The sequence below is a fragment of the Lepidochelys olivacea genome (genome assembly GCF_965140295.1).
Source record: "Lepidochelys olivacea isolate rLepOli2 genome assembly, chromosome: 27".
Taxonomy (NCBI): Eukaryota; Metazoa; Chordata; order Testudines; family Cheloniidae; genus Lepidochelys; species Lepidochelys olivacea.
In genome coordinates this window covers 5,171,902-5,184,422 of record NC_140437.1, presented here as the reverse complement: position 1 = coordinate 5,184,422, position 12,521 = coordinate 5,171,902, and the positions used below count along the sequence as shown (strand labels likewise).

General features: G+C 51.0%; 2 protein-coding genes across 2 annotated transcripts in view; one reads left to right on the top strand and one right to left on the bottom strand.

Moving 5' to 3' along the window:
* Nucleotides 1–12,521, bottom strand: part of DCAKD (dephospho-CoA kinase domain containing) — a 135,066-nt gene that overhangs the window by 28,048 nt on the left and 94,497 nt on the right. The gene's annotated exons all lie outside the window — the stretch shown is intronic.
* NMT1 (N-myristoyltransferase 1) overlaps nucleotides 1–12,521 on the top strand; it is a 38,372-nt gene that overhangs the window by 6,123 nt on the left and 19,728 nt on the right. The window contains exon 3 of the mRNA XM_084615684.1: nucleotides 10,807–10,918. Within this exon, the coding sequence (XP_084471810.1) occupies nucleotides 10,807–10,918 (112 nt within the window). The remainder of the gene's footprint in view (nucleotides 1–10,806; nucleotides 10,919–12,521) is intronic.

Sequence of the window (12,521 nt, the reverse complement as noted above, 5' to 3'; positions counted from 1 at the left end):
ATGCTATCAAACAACAAATTGGGGTGGAGAGAAGCATTTTGAAATTCAGCCTTAATATACCACCTGTCACGCAACTGTTTGCTAAGTGGACTTGCAAAACAATTTGAGGAGTTCTCTCTCTCTCCTCGGTGCCCCATTCCCTGTCAAAGGGCCTTTGTGTTTTTGCTACAAGACTGAAAAAGCCAGGTCTAACTTAATTATTAGCAATAGTGCTGACTGGTTTTTTAAGGGTAGGAAAGAGGGGAACTGGTTTATCAGTGCTGTAAAGTATCAAATGAGCCTGTTTCAGAGAGTCTGTGATAAGGCTGAATGGTTTACTTTTCTAGAGAGCGAGTGTAGTTTAATATTTTCTCTGATCACTGTTTAGTTTAAAAAAAAAAAAGTTCATAGAAATAAAACAAGTCCTATTCTTGATTGTGCTCTCATCTATAGGAAGCCTGTAAACCGTTGTAGCCTTGGTCATTGGCACTATTGTGCTGTGTGCCAGTCGACTGCCGCTCTCCGTACCTGAAATGGCTGCATTTCGGTGGTGTCTCTTGTCAGTATCGGTCAAGAAGTATTTTGACGTTATTTGGGTTGTAGAGTGGTCCAAAAGTGGAGGCTGTAGCAGGAACACAGTGGTGATGTTCTTCTCGAGAGACTTTGGATTCACACCTGACATGGGTCACACGGTGCTCTCCCACGTGGGCATCAGTGCACAATGTAGAATCCCCGCCCGCAGCCGCACAGTGAGCAGCTGTTGTGGGCGTTGCTGCTGTCCCTGTGGGGAAGGGGAAGCTTGCACTACTGCCTTGTGCTGTCTGTACAGGCTGGACCACAACTGGTTGGGATGCCTGGGTGGTATAAATGCAGCAGGGGAGGGTGACGGACGGGGGCTTCTCTGGGTGGTCTGTTTAGAAATGTTGGTGCAGCTTCTCTAATTTTGTAAGTCATCCCCTTCTCTGGCACCATGAAGGGATGTGCTCTGTAAATCCCCCATCAGAGGAACTCCATGGAGTTTAGTTTCTGAATGGTATAGAGCCGTGTATCTCAACCTTTTCGACACCAGAGCCCAGCTTGCTGCCTTCCTAAATGGTGTCAGGGAAGATCTCAGGGACCGGCCCTTGAGAAACACTGGTGTAGAGCACAGTAACACTTAGTGCTGTATTTACATTCTCTTGCTTTCTGCCCCACAACATGTAATTTGCCATCTGGACAGCCTCTTAAAAATATCATTCAGCCTTCCTTCTCACAGCCCTCTGGACTCTAATGAGATTACCTGTGTAAGTATCAGGCCTGATTAGCAGTGGGCTTGCCCGGAAGATTTTCAAGCATCTAAATACAGGACAGAAAATGATCTCACTGACTGACCGTTGTTTGGGATCTTTTTGACCAGGGAGCTGAGCTCTGCAGTGGGGAGTTTATGTAGGTCCTTCAGTCTGGTATGTGAGCATCTACAACTACATTTCCAGCTTTTTGGGTGGGGGGGCAGTGTTGAAGGAGAACTGAAAGACTGTGGTGCCATTTTCTTTCCTTTATTCTCTGGATTTTTTCTCTTTCACTTTTTGAGTAACAAAACTCCTGCGACTTTGGTTTGCATTTCAGGTTATGTTTAGAAAAGTGACTATAAAAAAAATAACTCCTTGTTACCCAGTGTGTCTCTTCCATCTGTGTCTGAGTCACACCTGATGCCTTAACTGATGCAAAGTATTTCTCCTGGTAGGAGCTGATAAAATCAAGGGAGAACAAGCTAGAGTCTGCTCTACTTCATCAGAAGTGTCAGCTAAGCTTTGACTGTTTCTGAGGCAGCCAGGACTCCGCAAACCCAGGTTGAGTTGGCAGTTTGAAAGATTCTGTCCCCACCACGCACTCTTGAAAACGAAGGGTGTTAGATCTGAAGTCACAAGGGGAATAAACGTGGAGTTTCATGATGTTACTGTCCTGACTGTATAACCAGGGATTTCAGTGATGGTGCATTTCTAGATCTTGGTTGCATTTGGCATTTCAGTCAGTTTTCAGTTAAGGTTGATTATGCTCTTTGCAGTGAATGCCTCCACATCCAGGTAAAATCTAGCCTGGAACCTGCCTGGATAGTTCACTTAAATAGTATATCATGCTTTGTTTGAATGTCAGTTCCAAGGTGGAGATTTTAGCTCCTTTCCCCCTCCCTGCCATGCGTGCGAGATGCTATCCATCGCAAACGGTGGGAGGGAGGGGTGAGCCAGCTCTTTCATCATGCAGCCTTTCCTGCACTTCCCATTGCCTAGAATATGCAATAACCAGATCAATTTCCAGGCAGAGAGCTTAAAAGCCTGGATGGGAGTGAATTCAATTCATTGCGAGGAGCGATGGCTTCTGCTTAGATCCTCTGGGCAATTTGGAAAGTTACGAGAAATGTCCTGCACTAATATGATAACAATGGGTGTCCGACCCACCCCATCTGGCAGAGTCTCGGGGATTCAAAGAAATGGAACCCTGTGAGCACTGTTCGGAAGATCCCATTGCTTCAGACAGAAACTCAGTAAGGGCAGATTTGCCCCATGGCTAACCTGGAACTATTCTAGCCCAGTGGAGTGCGTTCAGGGAGGGAGCTCTCAAGAAGCTGCAGGTGTACTGTGGTACCACAGGAAAGCAGGCACTCTTTGTGCTGTTACACCAGCGACCTCCAGCTGCATTGGCACTGAAATGGCCTTTGGCACCAGTCTGCTGCCTGGAGATCGTCTGAGTGTGGGCATGAAGGGCCTTGTCCGTATGCGTGGCGAGCACATGGTTCTGAAGATGTTAAATGTTGCTCGTGTAGACAAGGCCGATGCTTGTTCTCCAGCACCAAAGTGGAGAAAGAAGAGCCTTGGGGTTTTACATAGCAAAGGAAAGAAAACAGATGAAATTCTGAGACAGATCGGGATTCCTGTTTGATAGTCATGCTTCCCCTTGGCCTACAAGCCCTGTGATCTTAATCAGTTTTGCCCTTAATTATCAAGGCTGCAGTGTGAAGGTCCTAAACGTCTTGAAGGTCTCATCTGCTAAGTAGGGCGATTATACCTTTGAACACCAGTGGAGACATTTCTGTCATCCAGGAGCTTGCGTTGCCCCCTAGTGCAGGTAGCCTCCCTGGGCCACAGTAAGTATCCACCTAGAAATGGCAGGTCTCTAGTTATTCCCCCTTAGTGTCTTCCGTATCGCAGCTGCTCCATTTGCAGATCAGGACAGGATTCTTCTAACTGCTTCCCCTCAAAAACCCAGCCTGGCAGCCAGAAAAATCAAGCTATTTTGTTTCTGCTTCATACGTCTCTGCCAGCCACCACCAGCAATAAGCATTGCAGAGTCTGCACTCGCCCAGTAGTTTGATTCATGAGACAGATTGGAGCTCAGCCTGCTCTTCCACACAGGCGCTGATGGGAAATAAGCAGAGATGCACACAGAGTAGGTCTGGGCAGGAGCAAGGAGCTGCTTTAGAGGCTCTGGGGTAGAACATCACTCTGAGGCTTAATCTACGCTTAAAATGTAGATTGACATAGTATCGTCCCTCAGAAGAATCCAACACCGATGAAGTGAGCAGTAGCTCGTGAAAGCTTATGCGCAAATAAATTTGTTAGTCTCTAAGGTGCCACAAGTCCTCCTTTTCTTTTAACCCCGAGCACACTAGCTTTGGTGGCCTCACCCCTGGCGTAGATGGGAGGTGATGTTCCTACACAGACAGAAAAAGCCCTTTGTCGCTGTACTAAGCTACAGGGTTACATCCGCATAATACAGCGCCTCTGCCCTGCGCCTGGAGTCCCCGTAGTACAGACAAGGTCCAAGACATGCGTGGTTTATAGTAAATGTGGGTGAATCAAGTGACCTTTACTAGTCCTGCACTATATAATAAAAGGTGACTCCTTACTGCTCTGTTTGAACATGCATTCAAACATCCTTTGGGGCAAATACACCAAGGCCTGTGAACAGAGCTGTCATTTGAATTCTCTGTGGGCAGGTTGGGGGGAAATTCACTGCGTGCGTTTTAAAATAACTTTTTTAATCGGGCATAAACTGCAGCTGTGCCCCTCTCTGGCTGGGATCGCCTCAGGGCTTGCCCAATAAGCAGAGACATGCTGACTGGGTAGGAGAACTCCAAGGAATATTTTAACTGCTGTAGGAAGTGATGTTGGTTACTTTCCTCTTAGTCAGCACCGCAGCACTGCCCCAGAACACCGTGCGGGTCTTGTGTTTCTGGAGGTGCCATCTGGCAGATGAGACCTGTACTACGCAGCATTTATAGGTCCAAAGTGTCTCACCAGTGAGGCAGGTGAACTACATTCCCATTGTACCGATGGCGAAACTGAGGCACGGGGAGGTGAAGTGACTTGCCCAATATCACCCAGCAAGCAATGGCAGAGCTGGGAATAGAGTTCAGGACTGTGGCTTTTCAGTCCCCTGTTTAAACCTCCAGATCAAAACTCCCCTGAACTTGGGCTCCTCTCACTGGGGGGTTATTAAAGGTACCAATGAATGATTTTACCCCCTGTGTCTTGGCAAACTGTCTGTGTGCTCGTTCTGTCTCCTCTAACTGCTGCTGTGTTGTCTGGATGGTTTTGAGCTATTAAGGGCAGTTCCACTGTGCGAAGTGACCGTACAGTCAGTCTGGTGGGTGGGGTCCACTTTTTGTCTGAATGATTTCTGCATAAAATGTGATGTTTGCAAAGGAAAAGACCTTCCCCTCCCCCCCCAGCCTAGCAACCTGCTTTCAAACCTGCCAAGCTGTTCAGAAAATAAATTACAAAGAGCCTCCGGCTTGGGCTTTGAGAGACCATCAGGAGCAGAGATCCTGGAGGCGAAGTTAGGTGTAACTGAGTAGGAATCTTTCCCAGGCAAATGCCCTTAATTTCGGCAGACTCGAGGCTTTCACTAGGGAGCTGCTTTTTGGCTGTGAAGACGTGGCCCAGACGCACACTGCTGCAGCACGGTCTTCCCAAGGCTGCTGGGTTCCAGTGCGGCGGCTGCGGCTATGCAGGAGCCTTGCCTTGCTGCGGTCCTGACAGCGGATTAGTCTTGTCAGGTTTCGCTGCTGCTATTGGAAACCCTGTGGGCAGCAGTGAAACCAAGAGGAGTCAGGTCAGTTTCACTCGGGAGAGAGTCTGAATACAGCTGGGTGCTGTATTTACTTGAGTGTACTTTCAACCCACTCTCCTATTTTAAAAATGTAACTTACTGCATCTCTCCAGCTTCCGTTAAACCTTCTCCTGCATGGCTTCCAGTGTCTCAGCCAGTCTGTTTTTCCTTTCCCTCCGTTCTCTGCCCTGCTCCGTCCACTTGTCTCTTCTAGCAGGTCAGCTCCTCGGTTCACCCCAGTCCTGTGCTGAGCTGCGTACAGGTGGATCTGCGTGCCTGCACGGCCCTGTTGTCAGCGTGGCCCGTGCGGGGGCAGGCGTCTGTCTGATGCGGAATCACAGTCTTAGCCTGAGAGCAGTGACCACTCATGGCTCTAAGTTCAGTGACTCAGTGAGCATCCACAAGGGTGCTATAAAATGATGGTGTCAGTTTTTCCATCTTTCCCACCCCAGCCACCACTCAGCTCTTTGCCCCATGCACAGAACTTGTAAAATTTACCAGCCCTAATAGCCAGAGGCCTGAAGAGAGCTGTACTGTCAGGAGCAACGCACAGGGCAGAAGCCAGGCTCTTGAAAAGAAGGGTGGCTGCATGGTTTGGCCCTAGCCTGGGACTCAAAAGACCTGGGTTCACTTTCTGCTCTGCCATAGACTCCCTGCGTGACCTTGGACAGACAGTCAGCCTCTCTGCCTTACAGTAGGGACAGAAGCACTGCACGACCCGTAGGCTTGCGAGGGACTCCCAAGTCTATGGCAGTGGGAGCCAGAGAAGTATCTACGAGAGCTGCGGGTGGCAGCCCAGCAGCTGGGAGGTGATGTTCCTACACAGACTGGGTGGCAGCCCAGTGCTGTGCCATCGTTGGTAGGGAAGGGAAGGACAGGAAAAGGAGCACGCTCCTTGGCCCCAGAGCCCCCTGGTTGCTGGGAGGATGGTGGGGGCTTCTGCTGATCATCGTTTCCCTCCGTCCCCGATTTTCATTCTGCTGGCCCAGTGGATAGCTCCAGGGCCGCCCACCACCGTTTCACCTCCTGGCTGAGCAGAGCCAGGTGTGACGCTCGGCATGCTGGTGTCTGTCTCTTGAACACTGTCTCTGATCAATTCCAAAGTGTCGGGAATGTTCTAGGCACCAGGGTACAAAACCCTATTGATTCTGATGCAAATCGGGGGACCCGTGAAGCCCCTGGCATCTGATTAGTAGACCAGCCTCACTCAACTCTGGAACTCACTGTAAATCAAAGACTGGTTGATGGCAGCCATTAGCACCTTCCAGCATAACACCACCCCTATCTCAGCTCTGCCTTTCCTCCTCCATTTCCTTCCTTGACACCCTGAATGACTCGGGGCTTATCTCCGTATTGAGTTCTTCAGCTATTCCGGAACAACTTCCTGTAATGGACACTCTAACCTACAGAGTGCCCCTGGAATGGAATGGGAGGGGAGAATGGGGTGGCACACAAACCCCCTGGCACTGGGAAAACGGGTGACGCACAGCCCCTGGCATGCGGGGAGAACCGAGGATCCTACTATGGGGGGGAAGGAGGGATGGGAGGTACCCAGAGCCTTTGAAATGGGGGACATGCAGAGCCCCTGCTGTGGAGGTAGGGTGGAGGTGCAGGGAGTCCCTGGTGGCACGCAGGGGGTGTGTGGAGGGATGCCAGGAGCCCTGGTGAGTGCAGTGAGTTTGGCTACAGCAGCTAGGAAGTGTTTAAATTCTAGTTTTTACCCTGGCTAGTGAGCTTAGTTCTCCAGCTAGAAAGTGCCAGTACGTTTTCCAGGCCCCGATATTATGTTGTTGTTTGTTCTTCGTTAATTCTCCATTCCTGTAATTGGCAGCGTAACCGTTAGATACACTTACGGTGTCCGACTCTGCAAGGTGCTGAGTGCCTGGGGTTTCCGCGGCAGACCCGGGAGCTGAGGGTAGTTCATAGACATGGCCCCTCAGTTCACAGTCCTGTCTAAGGTCCTGTAACTCAGGGCTTGGTTGGTTTCAGAGTAACAGTCATGTTAGTCTGTATTCGCAAAAAGAAAAGGAGTACTTGTGGCACCTTAGAGACTAACCAATTTATTTGAGCATGAGCTTTCGTGAGCTACAGCTCACTTCATCGGATGCATGCCGTGGAAACTGTAGCAGACTTTATATATACACAGAGAATATGAAAAAATACCTCCTCCCACCCCACTGTCCAGCTGGTAATAGCTTATCTAAAGTGATCACCAGGCGGGCCATTTCCAGCACAAATCCAGGTTTTCTCACCCTCCACCCCCCCCCCCCCACAGATTCACTCTCCTGCTGGTGATAGCCCATCCAAAGTGACAACTCTTTACACAATGTGCATGATAATAAAGTTGGGCCATTTCCTGCACAAATCCAGGTTCTCTCACCCCCTCACCCCCCTCCCAAAAACCAGACACACAAACTCACTATCCTGCTGGTAATAGCTCATCCAAAGTGACCATTCTCCCTATAATGTGCATAATTAAGGTGGGCCATTTCCAGCACAAATCCAGGTTTTCTCACATCCCACCCACCCCCATACACACACAAACTCACTTTCCTGCTGGTAAAACCCCTTCAAAACTGACCACTCTCCAAGTTAAACCAGAACATCTGGGGGGGGGGGGGTAGGAAAAAACAAGAGGAAATAGGCTACCTTGCATAATGACTTAGCCACTCCCAGTCTCTATTTAAGCCTAAATTAATAGTATCCAATTTGCAAATGAATTCCAATTCAGCAGTTTCTCGCTGGAGTCTGGATTTGAAGTTTTTTTGTTTTAAGATAGCGACCTTCATGACTGTGATTGCGTGACCAATTGGTTACACTTACATTTTATAGCACTCTAACTTGCTGGCTCAGGGGTGTGAAAAATCACAACCTCCTTCCCCCCTCCCACGCGCAGCAAGTCAGAGCGCTATAAAGCGCTAGTGTAAACAGGCTCCGAGCGCTGGGAGCTAATCCCCTCATGGAGGTGGAGTACCAGGAGCGCTGGGAGAGCTCTCTCCCAGCGTTCGCACGCGACCACACTCGCATTTCAAAGCGCTGCTGCGGGAGCGCTTTGAAGTTTCCAGTGTAGCCATGCCCAGAATTTCTCCTTGTGCAGGTCTTGCCCAGTGCAGATAATAGCCAGTTTGTGAAGGATGCAGCTCTTGGCTGACACCCAAAGAAATGCTCTGTATTCTGGGGTCTGCAAACCAACTGACCTGTGAGCTCAGCAGGGGTCTGGGTGCAGGTCTGGGGCTGGAGGGCGGATCGGCTGCTGGCTGAGTGTGCGGTTGAGGTGCCTCTTCTCTCCACTTGCTGCAAAACATCCCCTTTCTGGCTTCCTCCGGGGTCTCCTGCTGCTTGCTCTGAGCAGCAGCTGGCTAGGCCTGTGCTGGTCAAATTCTGGCGCCTGGGCAGCCTAGCTGTGCTATGCGATTGGGTTATATTGTGTCTTACTGTCCGAAGGGGTGTCAGTTGCCAGGGGCTGGGTCGGCTGGTTCCACTGGGACAGTAAAGCATTTCAAGAGGAGCTGTTGGGCATGTGTCACCTGACTTATGAGGAGCAAAAGACTTCTTGCTCTCTCCTCACCTCGTGTGAAGGGCCCTACCAAATTCACAGGTCATTTTGATCAATTTCACGGTCATAGGATTTTGAAAATCATGAATTTCATGATTTCAGATATTTAAATCTGAATTTTCATGGTGTTGTAACTGTAGGAGTCTTGACCCAAAAGGGGGTTGGGGGGGTCACAAGGTTATTGTAAGAGGGTCGTGGCCACCCTTATTTCTGTGCCGTGAGCGGCGGCTGCGGGCTGGGAGCCCAGCTCTGAAGGCAGAGTCTCCACTAACAACAGTGCGGAAGTCAGGGTGGCCTGGTGTGGGATTGCCCCCTTCCTTCTGGGCCGCTGCCTTCGCAGCTGGGCCCCTGGCCAGCAGCCACCACTCTCCAGCCTCTCGGCTCTGCGGGCAGGAGCACAGAGGTCAGGGTGGCATGGCATGGCATGACATTGCCACCCTTATTTCTGTTCTGCTGGCAGGGTGCTGCCTTCAGACCTGGGCGTCCACTTAGCAACCGCGGCTCTCTGACCACCCAGTTCTCAAGCCAGAGCAGAAGTAAGGGTGGCAATATCGCAAACCCCCCCCACTATCCTTGCGACCCCCTTGTGACCTCCTTTTGGGTCAGGACCCCCACTTTCAGAAACCCTGGTCTGCACCATGTAATCTGTATAGTACAGGGTAAAAGCACACAAAAGACGCATTTTTTTCTGCCATGAATTTGGTAGGGCACTACTCATTTGCCTCCTGTAGCCCTTGTGTTCAGGGTCCCTTTGGTAGAACGTCCTCCCGTCCCAGGACTGCTAACCTCCTGTCTGGCCTCCCTGGCTGCCCTGACCGCTGCTCAGCTCCCGGGGCATCGGGATGTTTTGGGGAAGGGCTGGTGATCTGCCTCCAAGGGTTACCGCAGAAAGGTGTGACTCTCAAATTGGCTACTCCATTCTCTGCTCCTTCTCTCTGCCCCTGCTAGTTGGTGTTACATATGCTCTGCACAGGGCAGGACGTCGTTCCTTCTCTCTGTGTTTTGTTCAGATCCTGCAGGTTAGTCCCTGTGGTTTTGAGGAGCAGCTGAGGGTTAATATGGTTTTCAGGTGCGGTGGCTGAAGGTCAATGCTGAAGTTGTGGGTTCGAGTCTCATGCAATCTTGCTGAAAGGCCAGCTCCAGTTCACCCAGCTGTAAAACGGGCACCTAATCCTTCAGGTCAGGGCACTCAAAGGCCCTCGGGTGTGATGCTGGCCGCTCCCTTGGGTACTGTTTGCTATGAAACTGAAGTGCCTTAGCCACATCAGCCCGATGAGCCATGGCTTGGGGAGCTCTGACGTTTAAGGAGGAGTGTGGAGATTGGCTTGTGTCTTGGAATTCTTAGTTACCAGCATTCCCTGTGCCGCTGGTCTCCTGGGCACCTACTGATTGCTCTGTGCGTGGGTGGGAATGCCTCTGAACCCCCCACACAAGCTCTGCCACTGGTATGGATGTACCAATACAGAGTATGGGCCAGATTCGTTAACTTCCCCAAACTGGTAAGATCAAGCAAGAAGAACAGAAAATTCCCTCTGTGGTGGGGCAGTTCACAGATTGTCTCCGCTGCGTTCGCGTACATTTTGGTCTCTGAACCCCAACCCCCGCCAATACAGCGGAGCTCCTCGGGGGCCATGTAGGGTGTACAGCCCAGGAGAGAGCATGGCAGAGCCCGGGGCAGAACATCCTCAGGGGAGGCAGCTCCCAGAGGAATCTAGATGAATCCAGAGTCTGAGCAGCCTCAGGAAATGCTGTGATACCGTCCTCTTTGATTTCCTTCATAACTGGAACGACATTCACAGCGTCCGCCTTTCCCAGAGTGGGAGGGGAGCCCCAGCCTCTGTCCCCCTGGGGACTCCCTCTCGCCAGCCTGTGTCAGGCAGAAGGTGCTCAGATCCTGCAGCGCTGGGCAGCGGTACCAGTCTGAAAAAGGATGAATATTTTAACCTTCCTTTATTAGAGGCTTTTTCTGGGAAGTGCCGTCGCTAAGAAATGGGCTTGAAACTAGCCCAGGAAATGCACTCTTGGCTGCATTCCTTGTTTGTGGATTATTCAGGCTCCTGGAGCAGGTGTGATGCATCTTCGGGTCTGACTTAGAACAGGGAGCCCTTTGTTTTCTCTCGAGATGCTGAGACTGTATAAATGCCCTCAGAAAACGCTCCAATGATGTTTACTTTGTTCCCTAGCGGCTTAAGTCCAGTGGATGACAGTGGAGCCAAAAAGAAGAAAAAGAAACAGAAACGGAAGAAAGAGAAGGGAGGAGAACAACTTGATCCGGCTCAGGATCAGCCAGTAAAGGTGAACTGCCCCCTGACCACCAGGCTGGTGGGTCTTTCCCCCAGATGAGAGCCTGCCCTTTGGAGAGAGAATATATCCTCTGTGTGTGTGTGTATGTGTGTGTCTCCAACATGACTCGTGGGTGGGGAAAGAGGCTACCGATGCTGAGACTTGCCCTTGGCATTCTGTTACTCAGAGCTCTAAGATTTAGGGCCCTCTCCGAGCCTTGATCCATGTGCCAGAACTCCCACTGATGCTAGCAGATGTTTGTGGGCAGATCTGGGCCTGGACACGACCCTTTGCTAGGAAATGCAAGCTAGCACCAGTGCTGTAGTAAGCATGCCCAGACTGGCGCTTGTGGCCAGTCAGCTGCTGCCTTGCTGTGTGGTGGCCAGGAGAGGCTCACTGCTCTCTGTGCCAGCCAGACCCTTCCACCGCCTGCCAGTGTCTTGCCCTTGCCTGCACTGGAGACAGGGCCAGTATTGTCTGCTTTTTGGACAACATCTGATCCTGATTTGCTCAATTCAGGGGACTTCAAACTGTCTGCACCTCAAACCCCAAAGCACTGAACTCCAGTCCCACATTCAAATTAAATTGCAGCAGGTGCAGTTTAGGTTGGACATTAGGAAAAACTTCCTAACTGTCAGGGTGGTTAAGCACTGTAATAAATTGCCCAGGGAGGTTGTGGAATCTCCATCATTGGGGATTTTTAAGAGCAGGTTAGACAAACGCCTGTCAGGGATGGTCTAGATAATAGTTAGTCCTGCCTCGTTTGCAGGGGACTGGACTAGATGACCTCTCAAGGTCCCTTCCAGTTCTATGATTCTATTATTCTAATCCTTCAGGTCCCCCCCGGAGCTGTGGGTAATCCTGGGTGTGTGAAGTATGGCGGAGGGAGAGGGGAGAGAAGGGTGCTGCTGGCTATGGGGCAGTAGGAATGGCTGCTGCTGGCTGGGCTGCTCTCTTCCTCCCCTGGGCCTGCACTGTGCTCTGCTCCAGGGCAGTGCTGCTGGGGAGGAGCTGGAGAAGCAGCAGGGGCTGTGGTTAAGGCAGCTGACTCCTCGTCACCTTTAAGCAGTGCTTCTCAGCAGCAGCACTGGACATGGGGGGCAGGTGGCTGGGGAGGGGAGGAGGAGGAACTGCCATAACACACACTGTGGCCTGGTGTGTAGGGCACTGGACTGGGACTCTGGGAAACCTGAGTTCTATTCCTGGCTCTGTCACTGAGTGAGGGCAAGTAACAGCCCCTCTGGGGGGGCCTTTGGATGGTAAATTCCTGTGTGTGTGTGTACAGCTCTGAACGCAGTGGTCTCCTGATCTCAGCTGGAGCCTCTGGGCATTATCCTAATACAAATGCTGCATCACTAGAGAGGAGATTTTTGGGGGGGGGAGAGGGGCTGGGCAGGGCAAGATGAGGAGGGAGAGAGCCATGCTGCTGCACTTGTTTCCCTGGGTCCTAATGGCCATGGTGTTTTTGCTGCTGTTTGCATCACGCAGCTGCAATTACCAGTTTGCAAAGTCCTGGCTTAATAGGAGGTGAAAGATAGGGCCAAAGCAGATCTCACTGTGAGAGCCGAGTGCTGGTATGTGTCTGCTGGGCCGCTCTTCCTGCCCAAGGAGCGGC